General features: G+C 32.6%; 4 protein-coding genes across 4 annotated transcripts; 1 reads left to right on the top strand and 3 right to left on the bottom strand.

Moving 5' to 3' along the window:
- Positions 1–3,276: 3,276 nt before the first annotated feature.
- On the bottom strand, positions 3,277–5,469 carry LOC148237425 (FAST kinase domain-containing protein 3, mitochondrial-like). The gene has a single exon (XM_088205761.1). The coding sequence runs from the start codon at positions 5,266–5,268 to the stop codon at positions 3,343–3,345; it is 1,926 nt and encodes a 641-aa protein (XP_088061887.1). The 5' UTR covers positions 5,269–5,469; the 3' UTR covers positions 3,277–3,342.
- A 2,818-nt stretch (positions 5,470–8,287) lies between these two features.
- Positions 8,288–9,068, bottom strand: ND-B17 (NADH dehydrogenase (ubiquinone) B17 subunit). The gene is made up of 3 exons (XM_088205706.1): positions 8,761–9,068; positions 8,565–8,663; positions 8,288–8,498 (listed from the first exon to the last, which is right to left on the bottom strand). Exons 1-3 carry the CDS (start codon positions 9,004–9,006, stop codon positions 8,361–8,363), a joined length of 483 nt encoding a protein of 160 aa, XP_088061832.1. The 5' UTR covers positions 9,007–9,068; the 3' UTR covers positions 8,288–8,360.
- A 2,186-nt stretch (positions 9,069–11,254) lies between these two features.
- Positions 11,255–12,034, top strand: ND-13B (NADH dehydrogenase (ubiquinone) subunit ND-13B). The gene is made up of 3 exons (XM_088205709.1): positions 11,255–11,313; positions 11,380–11,541; positions 11,774–12,034. Exons 1-3 carry the CDS (start codon positions 11,296–11,298, stop codon positions 11,945–11,947), a joined length of 354 nt encoding a protein of 117 aa, XP_088061835.1. The 5' UTR covers positions 11,255–11,295; the 3' UTR covers positions 11,948–12,034.
- On the bottom strand, positions 12,030–18,869 carry LOC148237422 (tax1-binding protein 3 homolog). The gene is made up of 3 exons (XM_088205708.1): positions 18,711–18,869; positions 15,487–15,615; positions 12,030–15,425 (listed from the first exon to the last, which is right to left on the bottom strand). The coding sequence occupies exons 1-3, from the start codon at positions 18,762–18,764 to the stop codon at positions 15,237–15,239; spliced, it is 372 nt and encodes a 123-aa protein (XP_088061834.1). The 5' UTR covers positions 18,765–18,869; the 3' UTR covers positions 12,030–15,236.
- Between the last annotated feature and the right edge of the window lie 452 nt (positions 18,870–19,321).

Here is a 19,321-nt window from a genome sequence, read left to right as displayed (position 1 = left end):
GAAAGATTGCTAAAGTTGAAACGTAACCATGAAAAGTATGAAAAGTCAGCAATTTAACATATTGTGTGAGACATATACACATGTAAGTATCGTTGCATGTTATGAACACAGTCAATACATTCTCTTTGAATTGTAGACGATTAGTTTGAAATTTAATATATGAGATTTTATTTTAGTTTTAAGGAAATGACTTGCATAGATTTCTAGTATTGAATGTTTCTAATTACAAATTTTAAAAAGTATAACTATATGAATGTTAAGATGAGTTATAAAATATATAAATAAAATATATAATACGTGTCTTTGATTTTTTTTTTCCATAAATTCACAGACTCGCTAAAAAACAAACATTAAATAAATTTTGTACAACCTTAGAAACTTTACAATTTTGCCTTAATGTAATAATGCAATAAAAAAGAGTATTAGTTAAGAAATCAACCTAAATAGATCTGTGAAAGATGCGACGAGAAATTCGCTGTGGTAGTTATTTTTACCCACGATAGCAACTGCATTGAAAAGTACCTACCCAAAAAAAGTAATTTTAAGCACAATGGACTTGCGATATTTATTTAGATTAAATTAAGACCATCGTGACCTAACAGGTTACCCCCAATGCGTACGATGGTCGAAAACAATAATTGTATTATCTAATATACATAATTAGAAATATACCCAAAAATAATAAAACGAAACAAAAAATCATATGATATCAAAATTAAATGATACGATTTGGACCAGCTCCTCATAGCTAACATTAAACAGGTCAATGTGTAATGCCAGCGTATTAAGAAGCCGGATGGCCACAGCCATTGGCGAGTCGGAAAGTGCGGACGTTCTAGTCCCCAACGGACATCAAAAGAGGATGCGATTGTGATTCTCGAAGATTTTCCGGAACCCAAAACTGGAATTCCTCGAGAATAGCTGTATTGTCGACAGCGCCTTTCAGTAATTTGAAGAAATGCTTAGCGACATACAACTTTCTGCGAATCGTATTACAACGCTCCTAAAAGAAAGGCGCTGGGATATAACCAAATGTCGGATAAGAACCAAATGTCTTTTTGTAAAGGTATGATAAGAACCTTTTTTTAATTTTTCCACTATGATATGACGCTCAAATTTTCTTTGCGGCGCAATTAATGCTTTTAAAAACGGGTGTTTGTTGTAGGACATATTAAAATAAGACAACAATTACATTTGAGAAAACCATTTCATGTACAGACAATAAAATTAACGAAACTTCATTAACCATAGTTGCATGTTTTACGCAAATAATCGGTTGTAGTACACCTGCAAGAGATGATCGGTTAAGAAAGCGAAAAAAAATAGACAGAAGAATTGCTTTGATAAAACTTTTTCCTATTCTCCTGACTTACATAATACATAATACACATATATCGGATTTAAAGCGGGACAGCTCTAATATAAAAAATATTTTTTCCATGTCTTCTAAGAATGTGACGAGACACAAATACATATGTTTATATTACATAGTCTATGAAAGCATTTTGCTAGTTGTGGATCGCATTATATAAAATACAAAAAATATTTATCCATCACTTTAGAGTGAAATGAATTTGACAACCTGTGGTCCTTAAAGTCATACATTGATGCAATTAAATTGAAATTATGTTAAGATAACCATAAAAACTTATCAACCTTTTAAAAATTTGCTAATTCATTTTGAAGATAATGGACCAGCGATATGACGCTAAAAATTCCATCCGGCGCAAAAACGAATATGGCCTGCCACGTGTTCAAATGTAAAATAACGTAGAAAGACACCTAAAAGCAGCCGCTAAAAAGACGATATCAGACATAAACGAAAAATAATTGTTTATCAACGTTTCGACCGAATGCTTAAAACCTATCCTTACAGCCAGAGACAGGAACTAACTAAACTTGTAACCTCAAATCTTACGGCAACAATTGGATCTCTAAATAACGCAACTATCTTGTTCATTTAGAACTAGAAGAAAAATCCGAACCATTTTTATATGATCATATGGCTTACATGGCAAAGAAAGTTAAGGTCGCAATTGTGGCTGTCACCAAAAAAGCTTTAATATTTCAGCCTTTCTGTATATTCCAATTATTTTATAAAAATTATGACCATTGTGACCTGACAGGTTAACCTACTGCGTCACGCTTGCCAAAAGTATAAAATATATTACAATTTTATAATACATACAAATATACACATATACACGTATGCACACATGCAAATTCATATACCCACACATACACATATAAGTAAAAACACAAATCACCACACGAATTGAACCAAAACCACATATGCGCATGAGAAAATGTCAATATATGCACGGTATTGAGCAGACGAACGGCCTTTGCCACAGAAGAGTTGGTAAGTGTTCCAATTCTAAACTTTACAGGTAAGAACAGTGGAGAACTATAACTACCTTCCAGAACCCACATTTGGAGCTACTCGAGCACCGAAGAATCGTCTACGATGCCTTCGAGAAATTTCCAGAAGTGTTTAATTATATAAACACTTCTACGACTTTACAAAGAAACGTATCCCAGCGTTCCCAAAATAAAAACACTGAGAAACAAAGACGGATAATACCCGTATTCCTTGAAGTATAAATATCGAAGGAATTTACGCTGTACTTTTTCCAGCTTCAATTCATAACATTGAATCTAAAAAATATAGCTATTTCTAGTATGCTGCGGACTAGAACATCATAAAGAGTGCGCAATGCTAAAGTATTCCTGAAGTAGCGCGCATTCCTTAAGATAAAACTGAGCATTTTTAATGATTTGCTGAGTCTTTGCAATGTGCTGATTAAATTTCCAACGTTCTTCGAAAGTCACACCTAAATCCTTAGTAAAAGAAGACCTGTCTAGAATATATCCACCAAGATGGTAGGGATATTTTGCTGTTATCAACGACCTTAAAAATGAAATTGTGTCATTTTTTTACACTGAAAGGCGGTTGGTTATAGTAAGCTCACTTCTATAATCAGAGTTTTGGAGAATAGTTACAAGTTTTCTTTTAATGTTAATTTCCGTTTCATAAATTTTTCTCTTTACAGTTTTAAATAACCAAAAAAAACAGGATGATGACCTCTGATTTAAGCATATGTATTTACCATTAATATAATGATGTGCCTTTATACTGCCACCTGAAGGCCTCTCTTCAGACACTGTTACCAAATATTTTCAGACCGAAACTGAAACAATTATCATTTCATTTTCTGCATAAATGGGAAAAGGTGAATTCAGTTATGATCTAATCATTATAAAAAAAAAACAATATTCAAAATAACTAAATCTTTAATTAAAAATCCGTACAAATCATATACATAACAATTATTTGACTCGTTAAATCCCATCTTGAGCTTCTCTCAATCTAGAAGTAACATATTTTTCCAATTCAATACGATGCATACGTAGCCTACTAAGAATTTCAAACTTCAATGTAGCCACCTTCAGTCCCAATATTCTCAAATGTCTGATTCGCATCTCTTGAGGTCCTATTAGCGTCTCGCAATTGGCGCACAACTGATCGGGCGTATGAATCAAAACGGCAACGTTAACATTGCGATCTTTCAACAAGTTCAAATTTAGCATACTGCTCCTTAAACCCTTGGGATGAAACATGATGTCGACGACATAAAGCTCCGTTAAGTATATATTAGGAAGAAGAACAAAAGAGGACATGTTTTCCCGTCCACCGGCTAGCGCTTCAAAACTGTCTCTGATTATGTTGAGCAATCTTCTGATTCGACCGTCCGTCACTACAGATTTACACAAAGCGTCTTTAGGAAGCAATGGACCTTTATAACCCTTGCATTCTAACGTCAGAGACGTATCTAAACATTTCAATTTGTATCTTAATCTCTGATTGTCTTGAGAATTATTAATTTTTTCTAAAAACGGTCGATCGAAAACTCTCGATACGAAGTTCAACGGATACTTTTGTAAATATACGCAAGTCTGCATTATATCGATAATATCTTCAGAGTTTAATTTTGAAAAATTCACATCGAACACTTCTTCAACTTGCTTCCAAAATTTTATACCGTTTACAGGTTGATAATTGAGATAGCCCAACGGATATAATAAAGGTTTTAAAAATATGGAGTCGATCGTTTTTCCTTTAGAAATAAAATATTCCACACAACCGTCTAGGATTGTAATGTTTCTGATTCTGAATTGTAATACGTGGCTCATCAAAGTTGCGATCAAACCCGGAGTGTTGACTTTTAAAACCTTGAGTTTGATAAACCGCTCTATCGCCTTCTCGATCTGCTGATCCGAATAACCGAGCTTTGAAAATCCATTCACTACTTGCAATAGAACGTCGTCTGATATAGCGTGTATGTTAGTATTCAACCATCGTCCCAAAACGGGGAAGATTTTACTCGAACTTATCTTGCACTTTATCATATCGTTTAATAAATCAATCACATGGCCCGATCTCATCTGCCACCAAAGCAAAACTGTCTTCTTTTCCAGTAATCCATAAACGGGTTTCCGACTAGTTTGAAAGTAGTGCAAAACCTTAAAACTGTTCACCACACTATCGACGTCAAATTCTTTTTCTCGTTGAATAAAACCAATCCACAGACTCTCTAAGCTTTCAGCATATTTTTTAATATGCTTGTTAACGCCGAAGAAAGACGCGACATCGCAAATCTGCTTAATGGTCATTTTATTATCGGTGACTCTCTCCAATATTTCATTGCAAACGATATTCAAATATTGATCGCTTCTTAAAGAAACTGTCGATAAAGCTCTCAATAATCCATAAACGTCTTCGTTTTGAATAATTATATCCACCAACTCGTCTAATATATCATTATTTATTACAGGATCAGGATCAAACGACAAGCTTTCGTTATTCTGCAATATATCAGTTATGTCATAAATTCTCTCTAACGCTCCTAAAGCTATGTTTGGCGTTAATATGCTACATTTCCAAAGCAAAGTGAATACGTCCTTTATAGTCACGCATCGCTTAAACTCTCTATTTATCAACTTATGTATATCGTTCTCCTTAGTCGTGTACTTAGAAGTGTAACTGACAGAATTTACATTGTTTTCCAATGGAAATAGCACGTTTTTTATTTTTCTTATTATAACGGGTAATTCCTGCACTGCTGTTCCATCTTGGACTAAAATAGTACTGCTGCTGACACTTGTCTTTTTATCGCTTTTATATCTATCGAATGACCACTTATACCGCGATAAGCAAATATAAGACGGATTTCTTCTCAAAATTTGTAATAATATCGACGAACACATTTTAGTGTATTATATCAGATTCTAACCTGTCAATATAGGTTGAATATTTTAAAATATACATTTTCCAATCAAACGCCACGATTGTTTAAAATGTTTATCGTTCATTTTCAATACAATTTCTTTAATTGCATAATGACATTGAATAAATTTATAACGAACGAATGACAGCTGGCTTTACCGCACAAAGGGTTGCCAGCGTACAAAAATATTCATTTCAACGTCATTCAATTTTATATTTATTCTTTGATCTCTTAAAACAGCGCTTCCTAAACATTCCACATCTGTCTACTCCTTCTATACTTTTGGTAACACCGAGTACCCTTCATTAAAAAAATGCATATACTTTTATAACAATCAAAAATTTTTTTTTTCTTTTTTATTACATAAATAAAATCATTCATAATAAAAGTAATATTATAAATAACATTTAATAAAATCAATAAGAAGGATGAAATTGTTTATGTTGAGACGACAGTCTTCCCGAGACTTTCATTGGAGTTACATAGTATTTCTGAAAAAATACTAGTTCAACTCCACTAAAATATTTAGCACTACGGGGGGGTGAAGATTCCGCTCATCTGGCCGTCAAAAGCTGGGTGCCTGCCTATAAGGATTGGACTCGTATGGCCCTAGTACTGGTAACGGCAGTGACGCACGCAACGGATAACATTTAGCTATACTTCCGAGTCCTTTATTAATTCCAACCATACTTATTGCTCCATCTATTCCAATAAATTTGGTTCCTTTGCATAAATTCATAAATGTTCTCCTGTTGTATGTCCTGTAAAGGCTGGCAAAATAAAAAATGGCCATGAATTTTTTATCTTTTTTCGTACCTAACAAACGCCATAAGATTTGCAAAATTTGCAATATAAGTGGACTCATCGTCTCGTAATGCATAATAACGACTTTGAGAAATATCAGACAATAACATATTTTTTACATTATTAGACATATCAATGATTCGTCGAACTGTATTATTTGAGAGGGACACGCGGTCAAAAGTTTGTTTTACCTTATCTCCTATCATTACGTCCACCATTATCTTGGCTTGAAGTTCCGCCAATCGTTTCTATTGCACTGCATTTCGCAATTTAAAGCAGCACGCAATACGAAGCTTCTAGACTTGTTTTTGATTGTCACCTTCTGCCAAGCCCCGTATTACATTTCGAGACTGATTAAAATCCTTAAATTTGTTAAAAATAAAATGACAAAAAAATAATTTTATTGCATTTGCAAGGACTGAATACATCGGAAATTAGTAAGCACATAAATTGTTTACGGCACGCTGTCCAAAGTGCTTTGAAACGGTTCAACAAATGGTGCTTCTTACAAATCAAAGCTAAAAACTGGAAGAAAACGAAAGAAGATCAAACGTTGATAGGCGGGTCCCTTAAAAATCGTCGAAAAACGTCTCCAAAGCTGGCTGCTTAATTTTCTGCAAGCGAAGAGCCATCCATTTTTTCGCAAACGGTGAGAATAAGGCTCAATGATGTGGGTCTCCGATGTTGTAAAGCCCGACATAAGCCGTGGCTTTCAGAAATAAATAAAACTCTTAAGGTTAGAGTGAGCCAGCTTTTGACGGCCAGAAAACACCGAGATTGGACACATCTGAAGATTAGGCGAAAGTCATTTGATCTGATGAATCCAACTTTAGGATAATTTTAAACTAATATTGGTTAATATAAACAAATATTAAAAACTTAATTTTTTCTAAAATTTTTAAGGCTATAATTTTCTTAAATAATTTTACATTTTTTTAGGTTTTTGCGACCCCTAGTATACGTGCGTCGAAGAGTTGGAGAAGAATATCTAGCAGATTGCGTAGTACCCAAAGTCAAATATATTGCGGTAGCGTTGCTTGGCAGCGGCAGGAGTAGGAAACTTGTACATTTGTGAGGGTAGTGTGAATAGTGACATTTATATTTCAATGTTGGAATCCACTTTAATGGATTCCTACTGGAAAATATTTCCAAGCACAGACCCTGCTACCATCCAATTCCTGCAAGCCAATGCCCGTGCCATTCTTCGCGAAAAAGCAGGTGTTGGCTTGCGTCAGAGTTTCACGTTTTTAGAATGGCCTGCACAGTCACCAGATCTAAATCATATAGAGAAATTTTGAGCAAACTTAAAAGTATAGGTTGCCCAACACAGAAAAATTACAAATGGAATGGAGAAAATTGTCTCATTAGTTGACAGTATGACAAAAGGGTTGCAGCTGTAAGCAGCTGCAGCTAAGGGTGGGCCTACTAAATATTAAAAATAAGCCTAAAATAATCACTCAAGACAACTTAGATCAGTTTTTTCTTTACATTTTCACGATTTTTCATTTATTAGGGTGCCCCATTAATATGGCCAAACCTGTATTTATGTTTTGAGACAAATAGAAAAAATAACAGCGTTTTCGTGAAATTTTAATTTCCCCCCACTCCCACATGTCACAACATGCCAGATTCCTCCTCCCTAATACGTGAAATAATAATAGAACTAAAATTATTTCGACTTACAATGGCAACAATAGCTTAAATACGATGGTAAGTCAATGTCCTTAGAAAATCTTGGGGATGGCGCTAGTAGTATCGATACAAGTGTTTCTAAAAATACCATCCACATAATTGATTGCAACTTTTGTTATTCTCAAACAATAGAAAAAACGAGTTTTGAGTAGTGATTAAACACCTTCATTTGAAAGGCAAAACATCGAAAAAATCAAGACTGAGTTGGATGAAATTCGTGGCACATATTGGGTGATGAACATTGTTCGGGACGTCCACTTGAAGCGACTACGTCAGAAATGATATTAATTATATATTAAAATAATTTTATTTACACCCACATGTATAAATAATACTATCGCTTCATAAAACGATTAAAAAGCTTTCAACACACCACTGCGTTTCAGTACTAAATATTATGCATATATGTATGTAAACTTACTTATCCACAATAATAACAAATTTTTATACAGTTTTAGATTAGAGCGATTGATATTTAAAACTTTATACAAAGAAAATACATATAATTATAACATTTTATTTATTTACATACAAATTGAAACTTCTACAATGCAATGATGTTTAATATTTCTATACTTAGATTGCAGAATCTTTGAATCCTCTATTGGCGTATTCACCTGGTGAATTTCTGATCACTAATCTTTCTTTGGATTCGCCGGGTAAAATACACGGTTTGTTTCTCGTTAACCTCCATCCACCTTTCTTTGTCCAATCCTATCGATGGAATTTATAAAGGTTATTTTTAATTTTGTTCCATATATAATTTGAACTGATACTTACGTTCCCTTGATATTTAAAGTAGTAGAATGTACCGTAGACAACACTAAGAGCGATAAAAAATTTCCCAGCGAAATATCTACAATACGGAGTTGCTTCACCCTGTAAAAATAGACAATACAAATGTAAAATATAATAGTAAATCAATTTGAATGTTGGGAGGTCCAGCGACAATTAGTTAGATTACGTAATTGCTCACCAAAACCGGCTGCAGCATGGAGAACGTTTTGTCGAGGGGGGCGCGATAGAAGCGCCTGATTGGATTATGCGTCTCGTTCCACAGCTCGGGCACGAATTTGGGCTCGTTGGCCGCCAGTTGTTGGTCGAGCAAGAACTGGCGACGCCACGCGCGGTCCGCGTCAGTCATGCCTACGCATCGCTCGCGTTGACTCACGAACCGAGTGGCGATGTTCATAACCTTCACATCCTTAGGCAGTTCCGTCATCGTACGCTTTTTGCTTTTTCCTCGTGAAAGACAACACTGGCTGCGGCTGACAGCCTTGGCCTAAACGCACAGCTTAGCGCCGTTTTGATGTAACGATCAAAACTCAAAGTAACGATTATTCTAATAACTGTGTTGTGTAACTAGGGCACGTTGCTTCTTATAATTTAAATATCTATTTAAATATAATAAATACTGACTTGCAATTTTAACTGTTCTTCCGCACTTTATTTACACAGTATACATGGGTGTCACATATTCTGAAACACGCTTAGCATCTCACTCTCGCTCTTTGAGAACACTCTCTCACTTACTTTCGTCACTTAACACACAACCGAGCAAAAGGGAATATAAATCACCGACCAGTAGCTATCTGTCTATTTGTCTGTTTGTGCTGTTCAGCCAATGTTTTTTTTTATTTTCACTAATTAAATTTCACTTATTATTATATGTTGACCTCAATTGTGAATAATTAGAGCAATAATTGTAAATATTCCAGTTTTAAATCACTAATCTTTGCATGCGTGTTGACTACACAGCACAGTAGCGCACGAATTTATTTGCCACAGTTAGGAAAAGGTTAAAACAATAACGCGACTTTAATTTAGTTTTAAAACACCTATAGCTCAAATAAAATAATAATTTTATATTACACTAAACTTATTTTTCTGTAAAAATATATCATATTTACTTACAAAAAATGAAGCCTACTTCGAACGATTAAAATCTATACCATTGCAAGTCAATTAAACATCAATTATTTTTTTCAAATGTTGAACTGCCAAAAAAATTTAAAAAATATTGAAGTGTGATATATTTTAAACTATAGAAATAAAATACACTGCATTAAACATTTTGAACATTTTTGCAATTATATAATGATTACAGAATGGCAAAAACGTTTAAAATTTGTAACACAGTGTTGTTCGGTTTACATTGTAATCCATTAAATAAATCATTATTTGGCGTAGTATGTATCCTTGGTAAGAGTCGGTGGCGGATTTACTTCGCTAAAGATACGAAGCGTTAAAAAAATTTGAGGAATCATACATATATTTGGGCGACGGGTAGCAATTAAACACATATTGAACCACTGTAGTAGTATTTTAATAAATATTTATACAGTTACATGTTAAAACTTAAATGTGTGAGCGGACAGTGCGCGAGGCACGAACCGGTGTGCAAATCCGCACAGAGCTGCCACGAGAAGAGTGTCCGTTCGTCAGTGCTACCAGAGTGCGGCCAAGTTTGGCCCATAATAAATCTTAGTAAATACATATAAATAGGCCCCTACAATATATAAAAATATTTAGAAACCGGTTCCAAACCCCTACCCTTTCATTAAACATATTTTAAATCGTATTTTCGTTCTTAAGTTTAATAAGTTTCCGTGTTCACACTTTTATTACTATAAAAATTATCGAAAATTACATTAAAAGGATCGGCTGATGCAAACGATTCAGAGGTGGCCATTTAAATGATATTATTTTTGATAATCAATGAAATACGTCACAAATGCTCGACTAATAAAAAAAATCTGAAGATATCCTTAAATTTATGTGTTTATTTTTGGATCAATCTATATATTATATATATATATATATATATATATATATATATATATATATATATATATATATATATATATATATATATATATATATATATTACTAATAAGTTGAAACATATTATTTTACTAGTACCTGCCAGAGTAATGATATTTTCATCAGTAAAAATATATATTTACATATTTTAAAAAATATTTTCGGGATAGATTCGAGACTGTTTTTTTTTAGATTTTCTTTAAGGGATAGCTTGAGAATTTCTGGTTTAGAATCGGGGACGTCATTTCATCTTATTTTAGTATTTCAATTTCATTAAGATTAATAGTATTTAATTAAATGACATGCACCTTTCTAGCTAAATTCAAGGATGTTGGGTGGGGGACTTCAAATGACGTCCCTGTTTGTCATAATAGCTAATAAATTCTAACTAATATCGTTGTTGACACCATACTGCTCGAAAAGGTAAACTAATTTTGGTGTCAGTGGTGTTAAACATTTTTTTTATATACATCATTTCATTGCTGTTTAGATAAACTGATAAATATGTAACCGCATTTGATTTTGAAAAACATCATAGTAGCCAATATTTTTAAATAAATACAATACGTGTTATTACATATTTAAAACTATAAAGTTGCAGAAATATCATTGTAACTAATATTATGTACCGTTACTATATCATTTTATTGCACAACTCTATCTGTCATACCATAGTTACCTAACGAGGATGGCATCTTCGAAATTGGTTAGTAAATTATCTTGAAATCTGTTCGCTTTATACCCATAATTATTAAAATATTTTGCTTTTTAGACAACCGGCCTTACCGGCTTGAAGGTCGCCGGCAACGGCCATCGGAGCTTAGGCGTACTGTATACGAAGCTTCTTAACACGTTGGGGAAAATGCCCGAGACTGCCGCTTACAGGAAACACACCGAACAGGTCGTAATCGAGAGGGCCGCCGTACTTAAACAGGTATTATTAACTAGGGTGAACAGACGTCCTCCTCAAATATGTTGTTCTTCCATCTTCTTGAACGAATGTTTAACTCCCATAGAAATTCCTTCTTTTTTGTCCTCTTCAAAAAAATGAACAAAAATTGGCCCTTTTTATTTTTTTTAGTGTCCTTTGATATTTTCAAAATCTGGTCACCTTGTATTCTTATTAAAAAAATCGACATGCAAATATTATTTCAACATTGTCTTAGACGACAGATACGATGCAGATTGAAAAAATGATCAACTGCGGCCAGATCGAAGAACTGATCGTCCAGGCTGAAAACGAGCTGTCCCTAGCTCGTAATATGCTAACGTGGAAACCGTGGGAGCCGCTGATCTCTCAACCGCCCAAAGGCCAATGGGAATGGCCTCCTAGAACTTGAGTTGTTATTAATATAATATTGTTGCTTTATTAGGATCGTTATCTGTGAATATGAATTAATTTAAAAATAAAATAATACAACATTTAATTTTGTTCATTTATTGGTTACATTAAAAAGATATAAGACAGCTATTGTATAAAAGAAATGAAGAAAAAAACACAATCGTCGGTAATAAAATATGATATACATTTCAAAGATGTACTTTATTAAATTGCACGTTTGTTTAATTTACATAATATATAAAAGAATTATTCGCTTAAAAATTAATTTAACCGCAATAAACCTATAATTTCCGATTAAAAATTTTAACACTATTACTTTCATAATTTATAATAAAAATATTATAATTTCAACTCATGGAAGCAGAAATCGTCGATGATTTCGTATATCTAAATCATCAGCAGCTATCCCCCCAGCGTAAATAGTCATGGACTATTCTTCACAACCGTAGACTACCACCGATCTAATTAAATTAAAATAATAATTTAGACAACTTCAGTAGCCTTTCTTTACGACAATGTGAACAGTTTAAAGTTACTATTCACAATATGACACATATAATAAGAGTTACATAGACACACATCTATACGTATAACATACATATGTATATAAGTTGAACATCTTTGGACATTGATATGACCATTGAGGTACATATAACGTAGAGGGAGCGCGTTGTTTGAAAAATGATTGATAATTCCACTTTTTGCCACAAATATAAGAGAACTTGATTGATATGTATACGTATGGGCTTTATCATTGCAATATACTTTTACATAAGATCAATGCATGATTGAATATACTCGCCAGGATTATATTTAATCTTACTTACATACTCTTATTAACACAAGATGATCATATCTCACTCGAAATACCAAACCATCAGGGGTGAAAGTGAGCCAGAACTAATTGATAAAAGAATAACAAACAGAACACATTTTTATTATTAAAATATGGACATTTCCATATTTTAATAATAAAAATCATTGTGAGATATTCCGAGACAGTCAAATGACATATTTTTTTCCATTTTTAATCGGAAAGTCTAGACTTGGTATTGAAATAAATATCACAACTTAATTTTAAACCACTTACTGATTTTTTAAATAAAAAAAGTTTAAGAAACAATAGTTTGATTCTAAGAAAAATAGTAAAAACTATAAAGGCTTTCAATGGAATTTGATATCATAAATACAATCTTTCTCATATTTCATAAGTAGGTTATAACTTCAAATCATGAAAGTTTGTCTACAAAATTTGATAGAAATTAAACATAACCCAAAATTGCATTAAAACATGCGAAATGAAGCAAAAAGTACATGAATTTTAAATTTACCCGTATTTGCAAAAAAAAATTTTTGCAGAAAATAATAATCACAGCAATATATTCACTATGATAAAAAAATATTCCATTTTATATAATTCAAGACAAAAACTTGTTAATTGACATTTGCCGAAAATCACAATGTTTTTTTTTATCAAAAAGATGAGAAAAAATGTTCTATTTCATGGATTTGGTAAGACGTAAATTTATTCCCATTAAATATTATTTTACAAAAAATAACATATACATATGAACATTTGAGGTTATGTCATGCATGCCCTTTATTAAAATATCATTAGATATTATTCCTAAAGAAATACGATATTTTCAAAATCCTTTGACGGCCATTTGTAACGCCAGACCGCTTTTCAGAGCAAAATAAAAAAATCGCTTTTGGTTCCGAGAAACCCCTTCTCTCCGCCAGTAAATACATACAATTAGAGTTAAATTTGCAAATATTCATGTCATTTAACCTGTTATGTAACATAATAAAGTATAAAATTATACAAAACTTAAAAACTTATTGAAAAAAAGTATCTCAAAAATCAAAAAATCACATCTTTGTGGCACAAATCACGTTATTTATTATTTTTTTTGTAGATTAAAAATAGCAAAGGCCTTTAGTAATATTGATTCTTCAAACTAACAACCATTACATGTTCCCTCTATTACGCTATATCTCAATAGTTGTGACATAAATGAATCGTTTTCTTTTTAAAACCGACGAGTCCTTAGTAACTACATCATCATCAAGTCTTTAAAAAATAAAAGCAATTCAATTTTGATGACCTTGAATATCACTATGGGTAACTATTGTTTTTAAATGAGTATAATTATATAGAAAACGGTGCTAAAATGTTAGTATCCATATAAATATTTCGTAAAAATGCAATTTTAAACTTTTACAATCTAAACGAGTTATATGACACTTAATTGTCATTCATAGGTAACACTAACCGACAGAGTTTATACTAAAAAAATTGTGGATAATCTGACTTAAGACAATTAAAATCTATATATTCAGGGGGGAAATACCTGGAACAATATATTTTTAATTCAATAAAAAAAGCATAATTAATCCATATTGTACAAATACAAATACAATCATTTTTTCACATAACTTCCAAATTAATTATTTGTAGTGGTTTCCCGTTGTCTTCACCGGAAATGTCCAGACTCACAAATACATATACGTATTCCAAAATTAAATAATTTATTAAAGAATATGGAATATGTATGAATAAGAAACATAAATAAATAATAATGAAAATATTTGCATTAGAAAAAATGATTTTCATTATATGAAAAATTATAATAATTAAATGCAGATTGATTCTTACTATTCATAATAATTATGTATAAAATAAAATATAATATAAATATGATCAAACACGATAAATGGAAATATGTAATTGCAAAATTACAAGAAATGGCATGTCGTTTATATACAGAAAAAATATGTCTTACATTAAGTATTATATAACATATTTACAAAGCGATATATCGATTTTCACAAGAAAATCAAAGAGAAACGATAGAATAAATCTTTGACTATAAATAGATCAACTATTCTTAAATGAAGTGGAACTTTTTCTCATATTATTATTAAAAATAAATTTCAAAACTGCCTTAAATGCACGACCTCACTTTTTAGCCTCAAAAATGTGTACCGATCGCACTCGAACATCTCTAATGCAACTGAAATGATTCTCGAAGCATCCGCGACCGATTAACTGCTGCGCCACTGCTAATGGTCTTTTTCAAAAATAAATCCCATCGTACCCTGTATTCCAATACTTTCAGGATGTCCGAGTGCATAAAATCATTATTATTAATTAACATGATAATCTAAGTGTGAAAATTTGGCAACTGGTGACTGAGCGCTCGGCGAATCGATCACTCGAGCGTTTGTCGTAAGAGTAACGTTTGGGAACAGATCAGACTCGGTTACGGAGCGAGGTAGTTTATCTATGTGGACGTGACGCCCTTTCTCGCCACCAGGAGGTTGAGCACGGGGTGCTTTTTGATGTAACCGACAGCTTTTTTATGCGTCACCATTGTAAAGTCGTAGCCGTTACATTGAAGGATCTTGTCGTGCATTCTCAGTCCCGATTTTGCCGCCGGACTTCCCTCGTGAACTTCCGTAACGTATATTCCCTGCAATTGAGACAGTTTTAATGAGGTATTTCATATAAAATATATATTTTATAGTATATACATTGTCAGTGTATCCTTGTGGGCTCTTTTTGAAATCTTGATCTATTCCCCCGCCGATTTTAAATCCACATTTCATGACTTCACGGCCCTCTGGATCCGTGCCGGTTTCCTTGTGCAATGTTATAGGAATCTGAAAATATAATCTGATTAACAAACTATCTTAAAAGTAAAAAATATATTACTTTAACAAATTCTTTTATTGATATTTCATTATGGGTGATATACGAAATTTGTCGCAAAAGTAATTAAAATTTTTGGCACTCTCCAGAAGAGATTTATAGGCAAAATGGGGGTGATAGTACTGAAGGGAGTATCTCAGGAGTACAGTTGGACTTTCCTTGGTTGAGCCAGAGCCTTTCAATTAGTCGTACTTTACAAAAGTGCATCTTGTAAAATACTCTCCTCAAGCACAAAAGTGCAAAGGAATGTGAAGAACCACTATACAATTCAATTTTGCATTAACCACTTCACCATAATGTATTTGGCATTAGACACTTGACCCTCATAAATCAAGTAATAAAATTGACACTTAACAGTCCTAGTATTTTTTTTTATATGTTTTTATTCGGAATGCGCCTACTTCAATGGATGGACTGCTCGAATTATCAGACAATTCAATCATATTTGCTTTATCACTGGATGTTTTCATATTTTAGGGAACAAAACCAAGGCTGTGGAGTCGTTGGAAATTTTCTCCGAATCCGAATTTAAAAATTTCGATAATATAATCTTAAAATATTAAATTTATTTTTACGTAAATAACAACAAAGACGAAAGATCAAAAAATAGTTATAATAATATTTCTTAGGATTAGTGCCGCGCCATTGTATGTGACCATGCAGGCCGGTGGCCAGTTCACTGTTGTTGAGTATTTGATTAAGTGCATAATAATTTTTATTTATTTCATATTACCGACTTAAAACACATGGCGCACGACGAACAATTAAAAAATTATTAGTTGTGGTGGAAAGGGTTAAAAAGGAGTCAGAGTCAGTTGTTTTTTTACGACTCCGAATCCACAGCTTTTATTTATTTTCAAAGAATCTATGCATTCAGAATTAGGTATTATATCTAGATGGTGAAATATTTTTGTATAAAATCAACAAAAATTATAACCAAAGTTTGGATTGTTTCAACACATACTGAAATGTGTAATGCCATTGGATTTAAATTTTAACATTTTCTAGTACCAATACACATTAACACGCATCGATATTTGTCGTTTGATTGAAAAAAAATTTAAATTGCAACAATAATGATTTTTAACCATTTTTAAAAAATAATCACGAGAATGAAGTGATTTAACTTGTAAAATCAGATGTTGAAGATAGCGTATAGAGTAGTTGCTTCGTTGTCGGATCGAGTTTTCATGTGGTACTGTTTCGAAATGGGACTGATTAATCGCAGATGAAATAGGAATCATCACTGAGGAAGACTTCCCCCACTGTTATGAAGAATGGTGTCTTTGCTGGAATCGGTGATCAAGTTTCATTGCATTTTTTTCATTAAAAGGATTATTTAAAAATCATTCTTAATACTTTTGAGCCAATTGTGCGAGATAAGGGATGACTCATCAATGGATTTAATAAGTCATCTAAATCGCCAAGATTTAATTTATTAATAAATACACTAGAACAGTAGCTACAAAGGAGATCCCAGGACTCGCCCTCGTGGATGGACGTAGGAGTCAGACCAACTACCCCAAAAAAATACAACTTAAAAAACACTTTCGTTCTTATTGTAATATTGAAGTAATAAAATCTTCCTTCTTTTGATATTATGTTAATTATATTACTATTTTTATATATTTATTTAAAGTAAAACCATCCATCACAATAGTCAAAAAAGAATGTATGGTATTATAAGAAAAAATCATAAGATATTAAAATGAAATGATAAGAACCAGACCAGCTCCTCGTTTCTGGCAATAAGTGGATCAATGTGCATTGCAGAATATTAACACATTGAATACCAGGCATTATTCCTAAAAATGCAACCATGCAGCATTTGCGAAAATTAGAACCTAAGCTTAATTTTTTCAACCATCATAACTTTTGATCGCGTACAATAAAATAAAAAATAATTCTGTGTTGAGAATCACCAAATACACATATTTTAAAAATAAAAGCAATACGGTCCAGTTCATGAAAATATGACAGTGAAATACTTTTATGCGTTATAAAAACAACAAATATCGAACATTGTGACCTATATAATAATTTCTTTATTTTTAACACTTTATTGTCGATTTACACGGCGATATTCGCATGACTGTTCAACTTTGATACTATTGACAGCGAAAACGTCGATACTTCGTTACATGTTTTGTTCCCAGTTTCTCAAACATCATATCAATTACAACAACCAAACTGGTGGTATGCGTAGGCCCAAGTATTGGCGACAAACCTCAGATTAGGGATTAACGTTCGAAGGCCATAAATAATAAAAAAGGGACTCAAATTTTACCTACACTCTATTTGCGTTAATACATTTCATCATTATTCATAATTGAGAGAGAAATGGCAAGTTTGGGTTTACGTCCCTACACGTACAAAATTAAATCACGAAATGCACAAATTTGTGTACATGTGTTAAGGAACAGGATGGTGACAACCTTAGTACAGATGTCCTGGCTCTAACAAACGTCAGAAGAGGATGCCCTTCATAAGTTTCAAAACATGCTTAGCGTCAGATGTCTCCAGACAACTGTGCTTCTTATATTCCAGAATGGAAGGTATCCACTTCATCGACGGAATTGTGAGAATTATAAAACTGTTCTGAAATTACTACTCATTTCGTGAATGTTTCTGCACCCTGTTATCAGGTGATTTTATTTATGATTAAAAAGATTCACTTTATATTTCAGAACATAAAGTAAAATATTATTGGAATAAAATATATGAATTTATTGAAAATATATACGGTAAAATAACTGGTTAAATCGAGATAAGGTGTTGTACACCTTTATATTGAGCAAACGAATTGAATCATAGTCATAGATAAACAGTGAATCGATAATAATGTTTGCACAATTTTTGATACACATTTAGAATCGATTCGGTCTGAAAGATGATGACTGAACAACGCCCCACGATCGCTATTTACTAATAATCTGTAATGGTAATATTCCAATCGAACGCAGGAACAAAGTGACGTTTGTTGGTGTGTCAAATGCGGACGCGAGAATACGATGGATAAAATATAGGCAAAACGGTGAAAACTAACACTGAGGCACTCCATGGCCGTGCCCGCCTGGTGCTGAAACGCCATTTTCGCCATGATGAAGGCCGTGTAATTGGAAAAACTGGTCAAATCTTTAGCGCGCACAGACAGCGGCGAACGCGACAGAGATCCGCGAACACTTCTCCCGCACAAGTCCCGCTTGCGAACGCCGCGCCCTTCTCAGTCAGTTCGCGAATCGCTGCTACATTTAATTTCAATTATACTTTGTTTTAAAAACTATTTAAACACTCAAATTTGCGATTAAATATTCTAATTTATGTTTTCACTAAAACTATTTTTTTATTTTAAATTATTTTTATTTTTACTAATACATTTATGTACATATTTATTTCTTATCAAAAACATATTTTTAATATTTCTTTGACGAGAAGGCATTTCAATATATTTCACACTTTTACAATCGAACATCTATTTTTATTTATAGTTATTATTGAGGATAAAATAGCGTATAGTATGAATAGTGACATTTGTATTTCAATGTTGAAATCCACTTTAAAGGATTCCTACAGGAAAATATTTCCAAGATTATCAAATGTATTATTATTTTTATTTGTTTTAATTTATAAATGCTCTGTGTGATTACCCGGGTCACT

Source organism: Plectrocnemia conspersa, unplaced genomic scaffold (genome assembly GCF_051122295.1).
Source record: "Plectrocnemia conspersa isolate PC_06_02 unplaced genomic scaffold, ASM5112229v1 ptg000002l, whole genome shotgun sequence".
Classification (NCBI taxonomy): Eukaryota; Metazoa; Arthropoda; class Insecta; order Trichoptera; family Polycentropodidae; genus Plectrocnemia; species Plectrocnemia conspersa.
The sequence above is the reverse complement of the archived record's forward strand: the minus strand, read 5'-3'. Positions and strand labels throughout refer to the sequence as shown.